Here is a 24,730-nt window from a genome sequence, read left to right on the forward strand (position 1 = left end):
TTAACAAAATAAATAAGCCTGTGTACTTCAAGACAATAAATTGACTAGAATCAATTTTACGGTTCTCGAAACTTCACACGGAGAAGGAATATATTACAATTATCACAGCTCGAGAGCTAAATATGCATATGCCAACTTAGCACCCGTTTTATCCTTGTTCCCTTGTGTGCTTTCTGCAACGATCTCCTAGCTCTTCAGAAATTGCAGTTCACGAGACAGGTACATATTATTCATTTCAATTTTAAACTCTGAAGGATGCATTCAAACTCAAGAAGCCCAGACTTGTTAGCAACAACACTCTGACTATAGTATCAGTGTGTCTCCAGCTAGTTTGCTTGGCTGAAGCATTTACTCCTATGGCTGACTTCCGTGCGGTTTGTGCAGTGTGGTGCGCCGCACCCCGTCATACTGGAATACAAGTGCCAGTACGATGTGTTTCGTATCACTTCACCAAGGTCCTTGACTTCACATAGTCGAATACCGTACCTGAAACCCGCAGCTGCTCCTCTCAAAGCACGATCGACGGTCCGCTGATTGCAATGGCGATGGCACTGACGGAAACGACAAATTCGCATGAGTTGGCGATGCGCCCGTAAAGTTGGCTTCGCAGTGGCGCGGATAATTTGACGTCATTTTTCGCGCTCGGCCAATAGCGGTGCGAGCGGCGCCGGAAAAGGTATGCGCAACTCTGCTCCCTGCGGGAGCATATACAGGAACACTAATATCGCACAGGGTGCCTAGATGCCACGCTTCTCCGTACAGGGTGGCGATACGTATGGATGCGTCGCCATATTGTATCGGAACACATAAAAGCGCGCTATCACCGATAGCGGGAATTTAGGTTCTGTGCTCGCGGACAACGAAAAAAAATACAGTAATTTTCGCAGTTTGTACGATTACGTGCATATAAATGTTCACACCTCACCTTAGAAATGGAAACAGAACGCTTACAGTAAAGCACTACTAGAATGAGTTCCGATCCCAGCAGATAACAACTCGTTTTTGCCGTGGTTTCGCTTACGCTAACAAATTTGTTTCAAACATAAAGTTGACGCGTGTGAGGTGCAATAAAGCTTGTAGAGGTTGTCATTCAAAAAGACTGACGGAACTCTGGACCTTAAAAGCATAGCTGCGTCATGCCGTGAAAATAGGACAAAACGTGAATAAATACTGCAGCGTTACCGATAGCTGAAAGTACTGTACTCATCGAGATGCAAATCGCGCATGTGAAAGGTCAGAATGATTAAAAGCACGTGGTCGGAAACAGACTTATATTAGCAAAGACACATCATGCGAGTGTCGACAGGCAAGCTCGAGGTCGTGGTTTTGGTCACGGCTGTGTCTTCCGAATTTCGAACGAGGAAAAATGCAAAAAATGCTTGTGGCACTAGATTTAGGCGGGCGTTAAGAATCCCCAGATGGTCAAAATTATTTCGAAGCCCTTCACTACGCATAATAGTCCAATCGTGGTTTTGGCTCGTAAAGTGAGAGAACGTATCCTTTTTATTATGTAAAAAGGAAAAAGCACTGTAATTATACTACCTCAATATATTGCTGAAAATACATATCTGCCTTATTTCGGCATGCAAGAACCCATAATGAGCACATCACTTTGAGAACGAGAATTATAGTAACACATCTCGCTAAAAGAAAGTGAATGTTTATTGCCAGAATACACGACGTGAGCATTTCTATGTCTACAGGAATTTTTACAAACTGCCTGTCGCAGATAACATAATTCTACTCACTGAGATGCATTACTCACATACGCGGACAATACTTGCACAACAAATCAAAACACACATTCAACAAATTGAAAATGAATATTTAAATTACTAATTGGTTGACGGCACATATTGCACTTTACGAATTCTAGCTGGTGAGATTGCAAGGCGCACCCATTCGAGCGAATTTCCAAAGTGACCTGATTGAATAGTTCGTCATGAAACTCGCCGTAAAAATGCACTGTTGTTCCTCGTACTTAACCAAATTCTCTTTTATGCATTGGGTCACAAAAGTAACTGGAACGCCCACGTATTTTGTCCTACACTTCAGCAAATACCTCGAAACTGGTGTCATCCAGGAGATTCATTACAAGTGGATACGTTTTGCAATCGCACCGGCGACAATTCGTAAATTGCCATATGCGCCGAAAAATGATTATATTAGAACTTAATTAGCGAATTTTACCTTTTGAATACGTGTTTTGATTTCCCCTGCTCTGTTTGTCAGCCTCTTCGAATATACAAGCTCAAGGACAGGAAGTATGCTATAGGTCTCAAGTGACCTGCATATATCCCGGAAAACTTGCACTCTTGATATAGCTGTCACATGAGTAAAAGCTAAGGAAGACAACCCGAAAGTCGAAATGTAGTTCACGGCGGTTCACCAACATATTCACGCTTTCTGAAGCCGCAGGAGACCATTCACACAAACTCAATAGCATTGTCAAAGCAAACGTCAAGTTTGTGTACTTATTATAAACATGAGAATATACCAGTTCAAGTTTACAACTGCGGCGGTTTTACTTCCAAATTTCATCTCCCTCATAACATCTCTCTAATACAACAAGTACAAATGCTGAGCCGCAATAAGACAAAACTCCCCAAGAATATTTTCTTAACATTTGGATGCTCAGTGCATGGACTTGTTGGTAACAACACAGTCACTTCGAGCAGGCTTCTCCTCAGCTTGAATTAATTCAACCACGAATTAATGAATTAAACAACGATCTGATCATTAGACGTTGGGAGGGACTTCAAATTAATTTTGATTATCAGGGGTTCGTGCACTTAAATGCAATTACACGATTACCGAGCGCTTTTCTTATTTTGAATTTTGCCCACTTTAAATACCGGCAGCCGCGGCCGTCAACAATACTGCGACCTCGGCGTTGCCTTTTGGCATTTGCAAAATGTGTGTCTGCAGATGTAATATTGTTTTCTGCCACGTGCTTTTTATCATTCTTTCATTTCGTGCCCACAATTTGTACCTTGACGACTACTGCACCTTCGGTTGGTGATGACACTGCCGTATATATTCACCTCGTTTTGATGTGATCGCGGCATTACACAGGTATTATTTTACTGTCAAAAGTTGCATCAGCCTTTTTTGAAGGACAACCTCAAAAATATTAAGTAAACAGCATATGTGTCACGTTTCTTGCAACAAGTTTGTGCGCGTAAGCAAATGTGCCGCAAAGACGACAAGCTATCTGCTGCGCTCTAAACTTATTCTAGTACTGCTTTACGGTAAGCCTTGCACCTTCGTTCTTAAGGTGAGATGTAAATACTTCAATGCACGTAATCGCACAAACTGCGGAAATTTTCGCACTGTCGCGGAGCGCAGAACTTAAATTCCCCCTGTCTGTCATAGTGCGCATTTATGTATCCCGACACAATATGGCGGCGCAAGGGAGCTTGTCACGACCCTGAACAGAGAAGCGTAGGGAGTTCGAGAAAAACCTAAACCTTGCTGTTACTACCAATGAATCGGCCTTCGCGCGAAGCGGCCCCGTTTTCATGTTCACGGACAGGAATTTCTCCCCGATACAATATGGCGACGCAAGGGAGCTTGTCACCACCCTGTACAGAGAAGCGTAGGATGTTCGAGAAAAACCTAAACCTTGCTGTTACTACCTATGAATCGGCCTTCACGCGAAGCGGCCCCGTTTACATGTTCACCGACAGGAATTTCTCCCCGATACAGTGAAAGTATAGCGCCGCAGGGAAGAGAAGCCTGCCGTGGAGGCGGAGTCCGGGGACAGAAAGTAGGTCATCGCAGACAGGGAAAGGTCCCGACGTGTTCGGACCTCGCTAATTGGTCCGAGAAGCGCTGACGTACACCCGAGGTTGGTGAACTGTTTGGCGGATCGGCGAAGCGGCGACCGATCGTGCTGCAGCGAAAACTCGGCGGCCGAAAAGAAACGGAACCTGGAAAAGCGACGAGAGGCTCTGCATCAAAGAACGCGACCTTACCCACCAAGTGACGATATGGAACAATATGCGGGAATGGGCTAGCTCGTAATTCATTATAAATACAGCGCAACAGCTGACGGAGGACAAAAAGAACGAGTGAACGAATATTGCGCCAACTACTTCCGCAGATAATTCTGGACATTCAGAACGCTATTTGCTTAGTTTTTCGTTTTCTGTAATTTCCGCATGTGTTTTCTTTTTCACAGTGTAATTCCCCTGTCGTACATAGCGTTAACATATGGTGATGATATCAGGGACTTGTCCGGAAACACTTATGGGGACGTCTTTTGCTCGAGGGTACTACTGTAGACATTGTCAAGTTCCGTCATGTTTTAGAGTTTGGTAACAGCGGCATATTGAGCCTATGAGAGAGGATCACGTACGGCAGACTCTGGTTAGCAAAATGCCGCCATTCCTAAGTTCCACAGCATGGCGTAATTCTACAATGTCCAAAATAGTACCAAATGTATTCAACGAAATCCTGTGCAGCTCTCGTTTCTCTAACCGTTGTTCATTGCACGCACCTGCTGCTTATACGGCAGCACTGCGTCAAAAAGACAGGCGCCGCCGTTTTCGTGAGATGGCCGAACTGTGGCTCATGAGTCATATTCGTGGCTATGTACAATGTTCCATAGAACAAGGATAACTTATGATGTTAACTGTATTTTTACCACCAGAAACTTGGAAGTGAATTTCACCGTATTATTTTGACCACCTGGTGCTTTTTTTTTAAACGTGCACGAAAAGCCGGGTGCAGCCGGAGATCCAACTGTGGATCTTGTGCGCAGTATATTAACGCCAAAGAAAGAGCCATCGTGCGATTATCATAGGCATAACCCAAGGAAGAAAATTCATTAGATCAAATAAATAAGCGTAAACTTATTGGATGTCCCGCCCGGGTCACTTTGCCGTTTTGGCTTAAGCATCCTAGGTCCTTTTCCGGTTTCAACACCGAGAATAAAGTGGCTGCGGCCGCTGTGGACTGCGTGACGGGATACGCCATTAGGCGAGCATTCCCAACCAGTTGGACCACAGATGTCAAATATCCTGCTACACGCCGTCATCTTGGTGCATGGGGCTCCAGGTCAAGCGCTCACAGACCGTGGCTATACCTTTTTGTCCATGCTCATTGCAGATATGCTTGCGAAGTGCCTTTCAGCCGAACTCCGTTATTGAGACCATTGCTCTCTCTTATGTTACCTTCGCATACAACTCTTCGCACAACACTGTCGAAGGCTATTCTGCGTTCTGCTTCCCGTACAGCCGACATCCCGCGCTATCAGTAGACATCTTGTTTCCGTGGATTGTGACCTCGAATAGCGAACACGCCAGTTGTGCCATTGCCCGCGCTGACCGCGCTCATTAACTGGCACGTGCTCGCCTGCCAGTTTCAGAAGAAAAACTTAAGGGCATGTGCGACCGCTGTCACCAAGAGGTACATTTGGTTTCTCGTCGGGATCTATCGTGCAGTGTGTCGAAGATGAGAACTACAAAAGACACATCGCTTGACTTCGTTATCACCACTTATACATGGAGCAGTGGTGGGCTACAATAAACAAAAACACGCGTATGTGCATAGTAAGATACATTCGCAATATTTACAAACAGCACAGCTGAAAGGAATTGAGGTTTATAGGCGGCAGGACATCGAATACTCATCTAAATACAGAGGCATGTAATGGCAAAACCACAAGAGTATTGCTTATCAGAAATGGAGAGCATGAAAAAAAATCCATTAAAATTTAGGCGGTTGATACACCATAGAAAATTCTTTTACCAAAGCAGCAAACAAATTTTCTGTGGTGTATCGACCTTGTTTATTGCCATCATGACGCCAGGACGTTTTCTATTTATGTACTCGTACTGTTGGCTTGTCGGCCGTTACAGGGTGGGTCAAAGCAGCACTTCAACAATTAGTACAATACATGGTATTACAATAATATATATAGCACAAAACTAAAACATGTCAATAGCAATACTTCGGCAATTAGTAGTGTGCATGAAGGCAGTACTTGAATAGTGTTTTAATAGGTGAACATAAGCGAACAAAGAAGATACATAAACGAAATATTCTACAGATACTCCGATCTAGATGACTATAAATGCAGTGTTAATAAACGAGGTCCCCCCCATACACCGCCCCCCCCCCCTAAAAAAAGCACTGAAAGCAATGTTGCTTTCAGTTTGTATCAAATTCTTCGGCACTGGTGCTTTCTCGCGTTAACACCGGTAATTCATTCCATTTTTTAATGGTTCTTGGGAAGAAGGAAAATGCGTAAGCGTTAATGTGCATCTCAGGTATTTGAAAAGTATTATATTTGCTTTTCCGTAGTGTTCTACCTTGTCGTGCTATCAGATACTGTTCGCTATTGCTGTTGAATGTGTTCTTAGTGAGAAGAAAGAAGGGCTTTAACCTAGGTGTGCGCCGGCGTTCAGCGAGCGTAGGCAAGTTCAGCAAACCGAGCATTTCGGAGACTGAATCTGTGCGAGAATAACGCGATAGAATAAACCTTGCTGCTCGACGTTGAACTCTTTCCAGTCTCTCAATTAACCCTGACTGATAAGGGTCCCAGATTATGCTGGCATATTCTAACGTGGGTCCAAACTTACGTTAAATAAGCTGTTAGTTTTACTGACTGTGAGGCTAACTGCAATTTCAGTCGCAAGAACCAAAGCTTCTTTTCTGCAGTTTGGCATATTTTTGTAACATGGTTCGACAAGCTTAAATTCGCTCATATATGTATGCCTAAGTATTTCAGCACGTCAACCGTGGAAAGCACCAAATAATTCACTGTGTAATTAAAATAAAAAATATGATTTATTTTATTCGTTATGCGCAATACAACAGTTTTACTCTCATTTATTTTCGTTTTCCATTTGTCACACCATTTTTCTACAGCCCTAAGAGCGTCACTGAATAATTTCTGATCTTCTGTGCTATTAATTTCTTTGTATAGCAAGCAATAATCGGCGAAAAGTCGCGCCGTGATACCTTCGTCAATTGCAGAGGAAATGTTATTAATATATACTAAAAATAGCACAGGACCTAACACAGACCCCTGTGGGACACCAGACGTTACGTTCAACGGCTTTGATTTATAGTGTTCCACTTCTGCGTAGTGGGTTTTGCCCCGGAGGTACGCGGTTATCCATTTTACCATCGTCGCGTTTATTCCCATATTAGTCAGTTTCACAATCAATTCTGCATGTACCACTCTGTCGAATGCTTTGGACAGATCAAGACAGATGGCATCTATCTGTTTCTTATTGGTTAATGCGCTGGCAAAGTCATGGATTGTTCCAAGAAGCTGTATTGTTGTGGAAAGGCGCTGTCGGGATCCGCGTTGGTTTGGAAAGAATGAGTTCACATTTTCGATGTACGTCTAAATTGACTTGGCTACAACATGTTCTAAGAGCTTGCAGCAAACGCAGGTCACCGATATTGGACGATAATTTTCAATTATCTGTCTATCTTCAGATTTGTGCACAGGTATAACCTTTGCCGTAAGCCAGTCATCAGGGACTCGGCCTTCCGCAAGTGACGCGTCAAACATAATTTTTAAGCTATACGCAACCCATTCCGCATACCTGCGCAGAAATGCGTTGGGTATGTCATCGGGGCCTACCGATTTTTTGACGTCAATGTTCAGTAGAAGAACTAGAATTCCCTAATATGAGACTTCAACGTCTGGCATCTCTTCCGAGCGAAGCGATGGGGAGAGTATGGATTCAGTACTGGATTCTGATGGAGCAGAAAACAGACTGGAAGAACTCGTTGTAAGAAGAAGCAATCACTGCAGGATCAGTAACTACAGTGTTTTCAACTACAATGCTATACGACTCGTTGTCCTTTATCGACATGTGACACCAAAATTTATCTGGAGACGACCTCAAGAAATCTGTCAATGTTTCTTTGTAATATTTGCTTTTGGGCTTCAGTGATCACAGAACGCAGTTGTGCAGACAACTCAGTTATTTTTGCGTGGTCTTTTGTTACTTTCCGTCTCAGGTGGCTTATACGACGTTTTAGTTGGATGATTTCCCTTTTGATCCAAGGGTTCCGTTTAGTTTTCTTTCTTTTACGAACCGGCACAAATTTGCTGATACAATAGAAAATAATATGCTTCAACGATTGCCACATGGTATTGATATCACTTTGACAATCAAAATTGTCCAGTGCAACTGACAAGTAGTCAATGATACTTGTGTCGTCAACTTCCAAAAAATTTGGAACATATGTAACCGCCTCTTTTGACTTTGTGTCGTTATGTGCTATCTGAACGAAGACAACTTCATGGTCTGAGATACCCTCCTCAACCGACATTTCAAACTGGTCAAAGCACCCGTCAAGGAATGCCAGATCCAGGATAGATGGACTTTCCCCTGAATTTCGCGTACTTTGACGAACAATTTGTGAAAGGTCATGAGTGAATGCAATGTCAAGGAGCAAATCGCAGTGTGCCTGTTCCCGCGATTCTGTGGCGAACGTGTCCCAGTTAATTGCTGGTAAATTGAAGTAACCGGTTAGGAGTAGTCGGCAGTGGCGCTTTTTGTTTGCTTCTAAGTAACTCTGTATCGACTGTACTCGACTCTATCGACTGTATCGATTGTACCGAGAAGTACTCGTGACGTTCCAATATTTATTTCACACCAAAGACTTTCGTGTCCTGGGATACCGTTTAGTGTTTTGAATTCAATATTTTCTTTCATTATTTTTCATTTCATTTCATTTTTTTTCATTATTATTGCGACGCCGCCTCCTCGAGACTGCCGATCCCGACGTACTATCTTGTATCCGGGAGGTATTATCTCATCATCTTGAATCTCTGAACGCAACCCTGTCTGTGTGATTGTAACAAAGTCCGGATCATAATTCACTAAAATGTACTCTAAGCCTGCAGTCTTATTCACGATACTTCTAGCATTAAAGTTAACTAGAAGAAATTAATGATGCCCTCTCTGTTTCGGTCAGTCCTCCCTTACAGCTGATAGAGTGCTCTTATTACTCCTGAGCTTGACTCGACGGTTTTTTTCGTCGTGGCAACTGTATATATCACCATCGATGAACATTTTATTATAGTCAAGACGCACGCGCTGTTCTTGTTTTCGTTCACCCTGCGCAGAATTCCAAAGAAGCGTGCGTTTGGTAACCGTTTCCTTGCTGTAGTTATCAGCAATGGATATGCCAGTTCCCTTTAGTTTTTTACAGTTCTTGCATACTTTTGATTTTTCTCTGGAATCGTAAAGCTTTAGAATTTAAAGCTTAGAATTAATGTAAAGCTTTAAAATTTAGGTTGCGGCTGTTTGCTCTTCACATTCCCGATCCTATGTATTCGTTCAACTGTGTGCAGGGTTACGTTCAGCTGTTTGTCAAATAAATCGGTAAGCACTTTTGTAGATAGTTCTTCTGTTGTTTCTTTTTCGCCCTCCGGAATTCTGAAAACCATGAGGTTATTTCGTCTGCTTCTGTCTTCCAATGACGCAAGCCTATCCTGCAGCGTTTTTACAGACGCGTTCAGGGTTTTGATTGTCTTAGTCAACACAGCTGTCACTTTGGCTTGGTCCCTGACAGCCTGCACCGTCTTCTCAACTGGTTTTATTCTCTCGCTCAAGGCGGCTAAATCCGTTTTGATGGCTTGTTGCCCGTCAAGCAGTTCTTTCAAGAGCTTTGTTGTGTTAGGACCTGGATTCGTCTCAATGTCACCAGATAACAGACACAGAGAAGCGAATGACAAATCAAGCACTTTTGGACACGGCAGCACTACAATGAAGCGATTATCATTCTTGTAACCATAATACGAATAGAAACCAACCTGTTCAAGGAACAGAAGACGAGTTACAGGTGGCATGGCTTCTGCGGTGCCACCATGCCCACTGATGCAGGGCGCTGAATCCGCTGCCTTTATAGGACAGGACGAAGTTCCCGTGATGCTTCCATAGTATCTGGTGCCGAGGGTGTCGCTGACAGGCACTTGCCAGTCGAAAACGTCCATATCAGGAACGGATCCAACGATGCACTTGTTGTATGCGTTCTCATGGCAAGATGCGCAGATCAACAGCACCTGTTCAAGGAACAGAAGACGAGTTACAGGTGGGCATGGCTTCTGCGGTGCCACCATGCCCACTCCCGTGCCCACGTCCACTATTCAACGCAGTTACCCACGTATACGTAATATAGTTGGGTAGTTATACCGCTTCTCTATTTCGCTCAGAGGTTTGAGTGATACCACGGTTCATGCGACTTACTTTAACACGAAGGTGTTTTATGCCGGGATCCACGGTCAACTTCCTGTAGCGGATGTGACGTAGGAGCAACGTGTTAAATATGCTTTCTTGACAGGGATTGTGCAGCCATCTAGGAGCGGTGAAGCGAAGTACTGCAGTATGACATTAACGAGCACCGACAGTGAGCAGTTCACTAGTTTCAGCGCAGTGGAGGCTCCCTCCCAGTGGCGTACCAACAATCTCTGGAGTTGGGTGGAGCTTTTCTCCTAGCCACTGGGCTGGACGCACGGCTTTTGAAAGGCCACAACTCTGTGAATATGTATATACGCATCTCTTCCGTATACGTACATCATTCACCAGCCCTTTCCCTCCCCGTCCTTTTCCCCAGTGTAGAGTAGCAGGACAGAGCAAGTTATAGCTCAGGCCGACCTCTCTTCCTTTCTGTAAATAAATTTCTCTCTCTCTCTCTGGAGGGGGGGGAGCTGGCAAACCGCAAACGACCTGACCTCTCTCTTTCTTTCTCCCTCTCACACCCCCCCACACACACACATATATATTGTGGGGTTCTCACCCGTACTCTTGGGACAAAGGAAGGACGACACAGTAGTGCAAACAATCACAAGGACATTCATTGCACCTTTCATAGATCAATGCCTGCTAGCCGAGTTGCTATCCACAAAACTTGCCGATGGGCGCGCGACAAATCGCAGAAGTCCGACTCAACGCGACCCGATAGCGAGCGAATATGTTCGCCCCTTGCTGGATCCCAACGCCTGGTCGTTCACGCGTACGGTCACGCGAACGGTGGCTCTCTCGCACGAGGCCTCACGAGACGGTCTCGCAGAAGCATGGATCGGTGCACGCGCGGCACGGCACGCTGCTCACCGTCCCGAACCAAAGAGGCAGCGCCTTCTCCTTTTAGCGCCCAAGTAACCCCGCCTGTAGGCGGCGTTAGCAGCGCAACACTCGCGCCATCTCTCGTACTGCGCTTCAACCACTCCGGCCGCCGCGGGCGCCAGGCCACGCCGCGAAGCCGCACTGCAGGAGACGGCAGCTATGCGGGAAAACAAGATATCAGGGGACGCGTGAAAGTCACGCATCCCCACAATATATATATATATATATATATATATATATATATATATATATATATATATATATATATATATATATATATATATATATATATGTTCTGTTTTCTCTCCTGCTGGGAAACAAATAGCGTAGCGCTTATTTAGGAAAAGCCTGAAAATGAAATCATCAGTTAGAAGTGACACACCTCTTTAGAAAGAATTTTTGTCGGTGTTCTATTGTTATTTAAATGGCTCTGCTAGTTCGACCCAGGTAATTTCGAGGAGCATATCTGGGATAAGTTTCCATTACACAAATGAATTCGGCAGTTACGTCTGTAAGAAGCTTCATTAGATTTCTGATGGTGATAAGATACTGAGACTACAACGCTGCAACGTACAGGGATTAAATAGTTCCAGCACTTGATAATCCAATGATTTAAAGCTGTGAGGCACATAAGTCGTTGGGCACGACTGAATATGATACTTGATCCGGACCTCCCCATCAACCATAGATTAAATATAACCAGCCGATTGTGTATTAGAACACGGATATAGCTGTCCCAAAAAGTAGGGCATGATGCAGTCAGCAAGCTGACAGTTTGTTAGGGCGGGAACTGTCCAGCGCCAGGCGTTATCCGCGAAGCGAGCGTGTATGTCGAATCCAGCGCGTCGTGTGCGGCGTCCCGGGAGGGCACAAAGAACAACCGTCATTGTCCAAGCAGGGATATCTGTAGTAAATAAAAGCATTACGTATGTGGTGGGCCCCCTTCTAAGAAACAAAATTTGGGTTCGGCTGTAGTTTTATTGGTTTTTCCAACGTTCAGCCGAAAGAGCCAGTGCCCGCTTTCAAAAGTGGGCCGGGAGGCAAACGACATTCTTTGACCCCTCTCCCACTTTTGACAACCGCGGGGCGCAAGGGCGCAGAACGTGCTAGCAGTAGAAGCTGCTGCCGACGAGTGGCAGCCTGGGAGGGAAGGGGAGGAAGGTCCGTGGGATTGGACGTAGTGAGGAGATAGCTGCGCCGGTGGCGCTTGGCTTCGGCTATTGCTTCCATGGAATCGTGCGACTAACGGTGTATTTCCGCGTCTTGAGGTACGTTGTTCAGTAACTGTTCAGGTGGTTTCGACTGCGTGGATAGTACCGTGGCACGCGGTAGTCAATGGGCTCGTTCATTTCCTGGTATACCCATGTGCCCCAAGAACCAGTGTATAACTCAAAATCATGGCCTTAGTCACGCAGACGACGCACATGGAGGCGGAGTTGTTGGACCACAGCAGTGGTTGTACGAGTGACCTTACAAGCTCTAAAGGCATTTTGAGAGTCCGTAAACACTCTGTATTGGCGCTTAGCGTCCCTTGGAAATTTGTTAGCAGTGTGTTGAGCATGCTCCGGCGAGATGACGCACCAGCGTGAAGCAGAAGGCCTTCACGCGTTCGCGGCACACGCTGAGAACTGTGCCACTCGCATTCCGGAAGCCGATTGCAACTGACATGGCTGCCCAACACACTGCGGAGCCGGACCGAAGTGCTTGTGCCTTCGCCGAAGCGACTCGGCAGCAGAACGCCGCTCGCCAAGCAAACCTGAAACGCGCTAGCCGACCCCAAAATCGTGCGCCTTTCACTGCACCGGACTGTGAGTTGACGCAGCAACAAAAACCCGTTTAGTTTAGCTTGTACGGTGTGCGAACGCCTGTGGCTTATGGCGGTTAATTTGACGCAGTGTACGGCACGTGCAATAGATGTCTCGCGGTCGCGAGTCGTTCGACAACTTTGCCTTGTGTGGCGATTTCCGAGGATCCCTGTGGATTGGTGGAGTGCTTGCACTGGCTACTTGCGACTTAATTCTTCGCGTACTATAAGAATGCGACATATTCTGTTAAGACGCGTTTCGCATTCGTGTTCTACCGATTGCTTTGAAAGAGGGTCAACCATCTCTCTTTCCGCACGCAGTAATTAGGACCAAGACACGAAATGGCATCAGTCACAGCAGCAACATCGTTGCTGCGAGAAGACATCAAGAAAATTACAGGATAACCCACCAATATTCAGCAAATGCTCATTTTCTCTTCTTATCTCGTTGTATCATGTCTTGATATTGCAGACACTTTCACGCCCAAGTTGTGAGTGTGGGTATTTTTTTATATCACGCGACTCCAGATAGAATTTCCGTCTGCCACTGCTGATTGTCGATATACTTGTTCGTTTTTGTCAGTCTTCTCGGCCACCAAGAAGGATCCAGAAGGGAAAGTTGTGTTCGATGCCATCAACTGCTACCGCAAGCTTGTTAACCCCGTAAGTGTTCCTGCTTGCCATTGCTTTCACTCCCAACAGATTGTAATGCCGCATTACCCCGATTTATAGTAACTGCTGTGCAGAGAGAAAAAGGGCGCCGCCGCAGTGCCGCGACCTTTCTCCGTCTTTACTGCCATCTGCAAATGGAAGCCTGATTATACTACAGGATGTTTTCTTTCTTTATTTATTTATGAAGTAGCACGCCGCCGCAGTGCCACGACCTTTCTCCGTCTTTACTGCCATCTGTAAATGGAAGCCTGATTATACTACAGGATGTTTTCTTTCTTTATTTATTTATGAAGTAGCAAAGTGTGAAAAAGTATGAATGACAAGGTGGTCTCGTGGTAGAGGTAAAGAGGGAATGGAAAACCTTAGACTACCATGCCTATAATATATATAGTGCAGCTGACGGTGGTCATCTCAGTACCACCATCAGTCGCACTTCGCTCTTCGAAGAGCAAGGACGTGCCCAGATTGAGCTCCGAGTTCCTCTCCAATTTACCCCTAAGTCCTTGCAAAATTTTTCTCATACACAATTTTTTTTAAAAGTCGCCTGCGGCAGATGGAGAACTCAGAGGTGGACATTACTTGAACAAGAAAGTGAAATAGCATAAATAAAAGCATAATCAACTAATTATTTTTTTCAATTATTAATGTTACATGTTGCAATTTACGAATTGCAGCCGGTGAAGTTGGGAGCCCTGTCCAGGTGAAAAATTAGGCTGACACCAGTTTTGATATAATCATTTCCAATGTGTGCGACAAAATACAGTCGTGTTTCAGTAACTTTCGTGCATCAATGTGGGCGGATACAATGTCGCCACGACTGCATGCATAGCTCTACAGAACGCTTTGCAACGTCATCGCCTCGTCCGGCAAGGCACACCTTCCGCGCCTACGCACATAACTGGCTTTGATAACAGCAACAGCTTTAAGTAGGCTGGCTGTAATGGAAAAAGCCACTGCTCGCCATACGAACCACTCCACCAGACTTGCTGTGCGGTTCGCGGATCTGCGAACCACAGCTGCGGCGGCGGCTCGCCTCAGACGTCTATGTGATTTATTTTATGTTCATTATATTGTAGAAGAATTTTCTTTAACAATTGTGTAATTTTAGGTGCCAAACAAAGATCTGATAATGAGGCATCCCGTAGGGGGGTACTCCAGGAATTTGGACCCCTTGCGGTTCTTTAACGCGCACCTAAACCTAAGTACACGGGTGTTTTTGCATTTCGCCCCCATCAAAACACGACCGCCGTGGCCGGGATTCGATCCCGCGACCTCGTGCTTAGCATGCCGACATCCTAGCGTAGTCACTAAACAACTGTGGTAGGTTTTCCAAAGCGATGAGCCAGCGAATGCTGGTATATTGTGTTGGGGTACGTCACTCAGCAATGCCACAAATACATTAAACAGCGCTTTGTTAGAAAAGAAAGTTGACGAATGGTGCATTTTTATCGCAAGGCGCATTTACCTCAACTCGGGTGTTTCGAGATATGCCTCGAAACCCCGAGTTCCTTACTTTTAATTCCGGGAAAATAACCCTCTCAACCTCACCAGCTTTAATTCGTAAATTGCAATACTAATTTATTAAAGTAGGTATTGAAACCTTAATTAGTAAATACATGTTTATTAATCTATTGTGCATTTTGATTCTTTCATGCGTCTAATGCACGCCGCTATAGTAATCCAGCTGAAGAATTCTAATTACGCTACCGGCCACATATGATATTAGAAAATTCTGAATGATCTAAAAAATTAAACACCGCGTAATAGGAGTGACACTAGCGATTTCCGGGGTGCAAAGTATTATTTCAAAACTGTTTACACATACGTACGTATATGGCAGATATTTGTTTATTTCTCGCGAAGAAATTAATGGCCGGCAGTTCCATTTTTGAGTTTGGGCTGTAGACATGGTGCCACATGTCAGTGTGACGTCATGAATATCAAGGTACTTTGGCATGTTCTGTAATGATCTTTGGCGAATTTGGTGGCAGACTTTATTTTAGAAATAAACAAATTTAACAATAATAAAAATTCACGTAGCTGGACAGAATCGGTGTAATCGTGTTTGCCGTCGCTTGGACATACTCAGAAAATTTCTTGCATACCGCTTAATTAAAGAATTAGTCCTAATAATTAATTAAGTTCTCATAAATTATAATTCGATTATAAGTGTCAGTGAGAAAATTCTTGAGCAAGATGAAAGGACTCCCGATACAACATTCCGTTGCTCATATGTGCTACATAACTGTGTTCTTCCTAGCATGAATGAAGCCCGCGATTAGACGCAAAATAACACTTGTGTAGCACGTTTTGAGCAACAAATGTTGTATCGGGAGTTTTTCGTGTTGCCTTACAACTTTCTCTGACACTTTTCATCCAATTATAGTATTTGAGAAGTTGATAATTTAGGATGAATTATTTATTCATTAGTATTCACGTGGTTTTATTTAATATCTTGTGAGTTTTAAGAGCCGAAAAAAGTCACAATGCAGCGTGTACAAAAAATTGAACCACACATTTCTGAATCCCCTCTACAACGCAATGAAACGCGCTTGGCCCTCAAGTGTATATTAAACATTTTGCATACTTCATCTTGCTAAACACCTAATTAGCCGAAATACTTAAAAAATGCTCTTGGGAGCACCACACGACGGTAAACCATATGACGTTGCTCTCATTCATCTGCGGCTAACCACTTTGTTTTGAAATGATTGTTCAAGTTGCGTGATAGACCCTGAATATTGCGTTAAGACGAAGCTTTTGATTGGGCCCAACTCCTATGCATACCTATTCAAATACATGTAAAACGCAGAAACACTTTTCTTAGATGAGAACATCGCCGATTTAATTAAATCTGTTGCAGTTAAGAGAGAAAGCTAAAGTTTAGTGACTGTCAGAAGCGGAATCTGGATTTAGGGCATGGATGTTTTGAAACGAATTCTCACCGACAAATATAGAAGCACGAAGTTTGCAATTTCATAGCTCTGCAACAAGAACAGATGTCGCAGTTGCATCAACTGAATCCGTTACAGCATTCCAAGTGGACAAATTTTATGTATCAGTTGATATCTTTTATTTATATCTGTCTGACAGCGAGTTTGCGGCATACGTAGGCAAAAAAACTTAAAAAAACAGACACATCAAAGATAATCTTGGGTCTAAGCGCCGCGATGCTTCTTTGGGTTACTGAGGTTGCGGAAGCCACAAGCACAACCTTGCGGCCTGCAGCCGTTAGCCGACGGTCAGGATTGTGAATGTAATATGTTATGATGCCTGTCGAGGAAAGAAGGATAAGGAGGTATTAAGATAAAGAGGTATTAAAGACACAGCGGTACTTAACCATACACATTCACCGCATGGGTCAAGAACAGGGATACAACTATCGGCACGAACGCAGCGTTCCAGGAATGGGGCAGACAAAATATAACAAGGCCAAAGAAATCGTCTAGTACCCTGTGCTATTTTGATGAGAGGTGTCATGTATTCCTTATTACGCAGCACAGAAGTGCGCTCACTGGCCCTACATTGTGTATAGATATTCCATTATTTATGAGGGCGAATCATTACAATACCCGGTTGATCAAGGAACCAGCAGCCCTAATGCAGATAAATCAAATAAGGGGCTCTATAACGTAAAACTATTCCGAACTTTTCTATTCCAATTCTGCAATCAGTCCTCCGCGATTGGTCACAGACTTTTTTGTACCACCCCCACTTCACCTGTTTCTCACGCGACGTCCCAAAAACCGCAATAGCTCCCAATCTGATATGACGTGTTCGCACTGATTATGCATGATTTCGCCGAACAAAAGAAAAATAGTTATTTCTGATTCGAGGCCTTTTCGCCATCAGCCCTCGGCTATTGGTCAAAAGTTTTCGGGCTGCACCCACTTCACCTGCCTGTCACGCGAAGCCACAAAACCGCAAGAACTCACCACGTCTAAGTGACGTGCACGCCTTAAAGATGCATTAATATACCGAACAAAACTGAATTTCCCTTTGAATAGCCGCAGGCTGCCCCGTTCCGAAAGCAATAAAAGATGGCTGCGGCCGATCGCTCAGGCGCTGCCTATTCGCACCTGCCGGAGAGCATGGGTTTATTTGCGCGTAATAAATCTGGTTGCGTGGCGGTGTAACGTTTTCGAGCACTTTCGGCACACTTACGGCCTTCGTCTGCCAACTATTTGCTGAGGATTGGTTTTAGCGCCATTCTTAAGCTTTCGTTGCTTGCCGCCGCGATTTTGGACGAGCCACCGTAAGCTAAGTAAAGGACAGCGGACCAATCACAGACGCCGGCACCGCTCTCTTCATCCGGTTATTGATTTTCAGTTGAGTGGCTCGGCCTCGTCGAATCCCTCTCCACTTGAGCGTGCTCCTCACCTCTTGTGAACCGATTATATAAGACAAGCCGCCCAGTGCAGGCAACGTTATTCCTTCCTCAAGAAAACAAAAGTGACCCCCTACGAACGAGGACAGAGGTTGATTGCTTTGTTGAGTTGTTCAGACAACCCTGCGGGTGACCGCCCGATGTTTGCGTCGGTGGTTATGCAAATTTGACGTCAGGAGATTCGAATGAAAACATATTGTAATAGTTTTACGTTATAGGGCGCAAGCTCTCGGATGTTGCGCGACATTCCATAAATATCTGTGTCCTTGAGAGATCATGCATTATATGCACAGGCTTTGCGTGTTTAGAGTTTTATTACGCACAAGACGGACGCGCTGGCTAGCATCACTATGCTGGTCTGCAGTCAGGGCTATGTAATCTTATTTGATGAGAAACGTTGCTCGCTCGCACTTAAGTGCGTAAAACTTCGGTAGGTTTGGCGGGAACAAAGCTTCGCTTTAAATCTGCAGGCATCTGTGAGCTCGCGGAACCACAACCGAATAACAAGTGAAGCAGTTGGTGCAACTCACCTTCCATAGCCATATTTTCCTCGAGGTCACCAGAATAGCGCCGCGTTTTGTGTGTTGCGCCTGTACTGTAATGCGACCTACGCGGCCTGGAATCGATCCCATGACCTCGTGAAGAGTGGCAGAACGTCATGGCCACTGAGTAGCTGCTGTGGCAATGTAAAGGCGTTCATGTGCGCTATATAGTCTGATCACATGAGATAGGGCAGCTTCACTTTGCAGCATCAAAGCCTTCCTCTACTATACTGCATCGCGTGAGACTTGTCGCAGCATCCTGCTTCATCGACAGGAATCATTAGAGCACGTGTACTATTTGGAACCAACACACCACTGGATAGAGATAGAACAGCTACATACCCCTGGTATTTATTCGATACGATCCCGAAAACGATGCTGACCAGGATGGTTTGTAAATCATGATAATTGAAAAGCTCAAGCAGCACAAAATACAGAAAGACGGGAGGGGGCACAGCGCCGTCTCGCTTATTCTTTCTGTTCGCGTGTTTTCGCAGTGCCAACACGAAACCAATTATTACATGACCAACCTGCACCGTTTTGTCGATAAGTGCTTGCCAGGGTTTTTCGTGTGCTCAATGTAACACGATGGCTTTCATGAATAAACCGAAGCTCTTGCACTGCTCCTTACAGGCAAGCAAGAACAAGACCGGCGCCACGCAAATCTTCATCGACAGCGTCGCCGTGCCAATGTCCTACATGGTAAGATGTTGGGAGTCAAAAGGCGTGCATGCGAGCTTGTGTTACAAACCGGCTGAATGGCTCCGACGATCGGGCAAAAGATAGTAATAGAAATAGTTCGTTCGCTATCAACCAATTTGGTGCGGTGACACAGTGCTGCCGTACAAGTTGCGTTGAAATAACATTCTATGCCCTGGATAAATGTATAGGTGCAAGAGCAACGGGATCTGAACAGGCATTGCCTCTGTTGGATGCTTGGACGTCCTGCAAGAGTTGTGCGCAAATTGCACTTCATACAAGGCACGTGGAAAGCGTACAAGGTGTTCCAGCAACGTTAGCCAAGCTCTTATAAATAATACACTAAATGTGCGAGAAAACAACCAATTGCATTCTGTGAGCAGTGACGTACAGCACCAGGAATATTTTTTTCGTGATTGAATTATCCATATTTAGATGATTAACGATTTTTTTTATTTACTGAATTGAGGGGACGGATTTTGACGGAAAATTTGCTGTTTTTTTAACCTGGTGTCCTGGTCCTTTTAATGAAGTAATGCTAACGTGATATTTTCATTAATACCTCTAGCTGTGCTGTCGATACGTGCGAAATTTTGAGTGAAATATGTATCTCTAAGCTTATGCAGCACCAAACAAAATACAGAATGGGCAAATCTGGACGCAACCGGACACGTACCTGGTGCTGAGAGAACTCTCGTGACTGGCTTGTGAATACTAATATTTATCGAGAATAGCCCATATTCATGACAACCAGTGGTCATTCGTCTGGGCGATATTTTTTGGGGAGAGGGGGCAAACGCCTATATTCGCGCATGTGCCTGCTTCACTGGAAATAACGTGTAAACACGTAAGTGCGGTGGTGCTACGACAGTACACGGCATCCAAAAAAGATTTAGTTACTTTTAAGGCGAAAGCCTTAAGTGAGGCATAGTGAACTCGCGAGGAACGCGTCGTCGGGTCCAATGGTACAAAAATTATCATCATTAGCAGTGACTCGAACCTCCCTAAGCAAGCAAAAAATGCAGTGGCTCATACCTCTTGTAATTCAGAGGCTACAAGCACTCTTCAAGGTGAAGCGTACAGTGCCTACACTCAATGGAATCAGGCATACAACGTACAGAAACGCGCAGCCTAGTCGAGTGGAACAAGGAAAAAAAAAACACACGTGACCTTCACAACGGCTCATACCGCGTAAGCAATGGCTCACACTCCCAAAAGCAAGCAAAACATGCCATTACTCATACCGCCGTAAGGCCGAGGCCACAAGCGCTCAGCAAAGTGAAGTGAACAGTGCATACACTTATTCAAATCACCCATACGACACACAGAACAGCATACGTTTGAATCCCATGTTGGGAGGATGCAACCCAAAGTCGAAGAGAGAAACGTCGTTACCGCGTGTCGGACCCCGCTACAGGAGCACACGAAGCCGCAGCTAAGCGTCGAAACCGATCTGAAGAAGCCGAACTGGGAAAGCAGCAACGTGACGATGCGTGACGGCGCGCTGCCAAGTGTGCAGGAGGATTTCGCCTTCACGTTTTTCAGGGGTGTAACATGCTGCAGAATTTCTTACATTGGCGTCGTGAAGCGCCACGTTGTTAGTCCTGTAAGAGCGGTCCGGCACCCAACGCCCAAATTGGAATTGCAATTGGAATAAAGTTTCGTGTTATCTAGGCACCTTGCTCTATTTGCAAATGAATTTTGGACAACAGTAAATAAATGTGCTTACATCTTTCTGTGCATATGGACTTCAAGCAGCAGGCATTCCTGTTAGCATAACTTGCACGTTGACATCATTTCATCGACTGCAGTCACATTGTTATATAAACATTTTAAAACGAGCTTGGAAAGAAACCTACACTACCAAATGCGCGGCCTATTTTCTTAATGCAAAAGAAAATGTATATTTGCGGAAATCACATTGACAAGGAGATTAACAACCAGATTTCGCAGGTAACTGAAACAATATGGGGAAATGTTTCCAAGTTAGTGGAAAACTGGCTTCGAAGGTTGGTGGGCACTGACTAGCTGACACGATCCTCTGCTTAAAAATTTTCCACCATATTCCCACTTCATCTTCGACTGCGCTTCACATAATTTGAAAACCGCTTTGAAACTCGTAGACGACTGCTTATCCACCATACACATCATATGGCCTGTCCAACTCGGTGTCTTCCTCATGATCTCAACTGTACTTTCGGCTACTCCCATTCACTCTTTAGTCCGCACCGCTTTCTTTTTTTTCCCTATTTTTAGCGTTGTCCTACCTTTTCATCCCATTGTCCTTTGTAGTTCTGCATCTTGCTTGCTACCACAAATATTTATTTATTTATTTATTTACTTATTTATTTATTTATTTATTTATTTATTTCTACATACTGCAGCCCGATGGGGCTATTGCAGGAGTGGGTGTGAATGGCAGAGCAATGACAAATAATAAATAATAGAGGCAATACGAACAATACAAACCAATAGAAACAAAAAAGATATTCAATGGCCGCCAAGAATAAGTTTAAAGGAAGAGAACGAGTAGGACCGGGCAAGTTATTCCAGTATTCGATTACACAGGGCAATAAACTGTATTTGAAAGTGTCCGTACGGGCAAAATAAGGTGCGGTGTTTAGGTGATGGTGACTTCTAGTATTAGATGGTTTTGCAGGAGTTAGGTAGTCGTCTGAAGAAATACGGCAAGGGGAGTTAATTGTGCAATGCAAAGAGCTCATTTTCAGCCTACAACCTTATTCTGAGTGTTCTTGAACCCCGCATATGTACGAAAATAGATGAAAATTCAAGAATTATATCATATTGACGGAGTATGTATTGCCCTAATCCATTTTAATCATTATAGAGAGGCTAAAATAAGTGCTTTTAACACAGGCTATCATCTCACATGTAAAATACTCCAAATATATTAAAGTAAAAGGCAAGTAAACAGCAAAGAACTAAAGCCTTTCTACTGAATGCATGAAGCTTTGAGCGACTTTCTTTTTCAGCAGTGCAAAATCACTAGCCATAAATGTTACGTGTTACAAGGAGGTGAAAAAGACTGCTAGTTCAATTTATTTTGCTTCTATATGCTATCGTAAAAAATATTTAAAACAATGAATATATATGACTTTTCTTAAAATTGTTTAACTTGGTTAATATGATTCTGGAGGTGATATGTAATGCCCTTTTCTTGAGGCGAATAATTATTTCGGTTAAGTGCGTACTGTAATAGTGCACAATTTACAACATTATGTTATAAGGCAGTGAAATGCGGAGTGGTCAAAAGATTTCAAAGCGATGATTTTGAAGAGTCTTGTACATCTTATTTTTAAGGTCGCGTAACGAACATGCAGGGGGCTATGTAATAAACATTTTGCGTTCGGCTGTTTCTGGTTCAGTAAGATGAGCGTAATAAGTCACTATGTGTAATGAAACCTATGTTGTTGTTGTTTTTTTTTACTTTGCCCCGTGAAATAAGGTAATTGAAGAATTCTGAAACGCTGCCAGGTCGTTGGTGTATAGTGAAAAATCGACTCGTTTATTTAAAGACAACTGCAGTGCTGAATAGATTGAGAGCTGATTTATAGGCAAATGCCCATTTCTTCCCGCGCATCAGGGCCATACCTTCCGGGTGTCAGCACACCAATTATAGGATAGGTAGTAGTTTAGCACTACCTTCACAGCGCGGAAAAATGCATGTTTCTGTTTCGTTGCTTTGTACCTATACAAGGCTATTTTTCCTTCTTGTACATGAAAAAAACCTTTCTGTAGCCACCATTTATGCTTCTAAGGTATATTTGTTTCCTTCTTTCCAGCATAGCTTCAAGCACTGCCTTATGATACTAATGGCAACGCATGCGACAGTGTGACCTAACTAATAGGCACTCGTGTTGTCAACGTTACTCGAGCTTTTGATTGCCTCTCACCACTGGCCCAACACTGCGGCCAATAAGCAATGCCAGTGCAAAACATCATAAAGATAACTTTTTTGCCAGTGGCCATGTAACTTCTTTTTACACTGCAGGCGAGGGTTTGAGGTAGAAAGGCGCAGCGTTTAAGATACCTGCATTGTTATCCGTAGCTTGGAAATACATTTAAATACACACCGCGCTATGGATGTGTTACGCTGAATCATGCGTAGTCCCCTAAAAGCACTGTTCGTTGTATTCACGCGTTCTTCATTTTCTGTGCCTCCGCTCCTTTGCTTTGTACAGAGAGAAACAACCAATGACAACTCATCCTAATAAATACCGCGACCCTCACATTGCCCTTGCCCTCACAAAGGCGGTGGTGCCATAGTCACCTAGTCAGCTTCGTATGACAAGTGGCTCGATACGATGCTAATCGTGGTCATGATGATTCAATGGCGCCTAGCCAGCTTGATTTAATCAGGCTTTTTTTTTTCTGGCAATTTTGTATAAATCTCTTCTCATCTTTTCCTCAGACCTTCTCTATCTGCCTTTTACCTCTACCGGTGCATCTACTACATGGCAGTCTATCTGGTGCGATCATATGCAACTGCAATGCGAAATTTGCACGCATCGGCGCTACGCGGTGCGCATGTCACGTCGGGTGTAAAGCCTCTCCATTCTAGAAAATTGCGACACTCTCCTCCTCGGGCCTGCTTTACTCCTTAATTCTCTACGGATGCCACTCTCCCACGGTCCGTTGCGCACGGCATGCTATTCGGGCCAGCGCCCGCCGGGCGCGGTGGTAGAATGAATGCGCGCGATTGTTGTTTCCCTCGTTTGGAGCGATATTGGGAAATTTAGGGCATTATGACACTGATACCACCGTGGTGAACCTCCGATAGGCCGTGCTGGCGAATTTTTCGAAAATAGGCTCCGAGATTAAGTAGCAGAAGTGCTCTGAAAATGGCTATCGTTCAGCGGCTTGCTTTCCATGAACACGCCGCTTTCGCAATCTATGACTCGGATGAGTACAGTAGACGGAAAATTTAAGCAGTGCAGGCAGTTCATGGGCTAATTTTATATGTGTCGCTTTAAAAAGACACTTAAAAAAATAAGCAAGAGTATACATGATAGTTTTTTAGTTTTTATTGTATATATTTTAAAATACTCTAGTGATCTGCTGTGTAACCTCATAGTATGGTTCATGTCTTGCACAGCTAAATAATACTGGTATAAAAATTCGCGGGCGGGAAGCGCCGGCGCGGAGACAGCGAGGAGAAAGAAAAAACAGGACAGTGGCGTGGTCGAAGGAGTGGCGGCAAAGATCAAAGGGTGGCGCTACTGATCAGAATAGAGAGGTTTTAATCGGGTGTCCCGTCGAGCGCTAAGACGCGTTTGTACGGCATTTTGGCGCAGCATACTAGCAAGCGTTGGCGTGGCTCAGTGGTAGAGTAGCTCACTGCCACGCAAGCGGGCCCTGGTTCGATGCCGGCGGTAACTGGGCATTTTTTTCTCATTCTTGGCGGCAGCTGCTACGGACACCGGACACCGGCGGGGGACACAATCACCAACCGAAACGGCTGTTGGAATGAGCCCATGACAGCTTGCGCTGTAAATGTTTGCGACGA

At 44.4% G+C, this 24,730-nt stretch overlaps 1 protein-coding gene across 1 annotated transcript in view; it reads left to right on the forward strand.

The window, feature by feature from the left end:
* Positions 1-24,730, forward strand: part of LOC142574707 (uncharacterized) — a 182,176-nt gene that overhangs the window by 144,202 nt on the left and 13,244 nt on the right. The window contains exons 18-19 of the mRNA XM_075683735.1: positions 13,487-13,566; positions 19,138-19,206. Of these exons, the coding sequence (XP_075539850.1) occupies positions 13,487-13,566; positions 19,138-19,206 (149 nt within the window). The remainder of the gene's footprint in view (positions 1-13,486; positions 13,567-19,137; positions 19,207-24,730) is intronic.

This window comes from Dermacentor variabilis, chromosome 3, assembly GCF_050947875.1.
Source record: "Dermacentor variabilis isolate Ectoservices chromosome 3, ASM5094787v1, whole genome shotgun sequence".
Taxonomy (NCBI): domain Eukaryota; kingdom Metazoa; phylum Arthropoda; class Arachnida; order Ixodida; family Ixodidae; genus Dermacentor; species Dermacentor variabilis.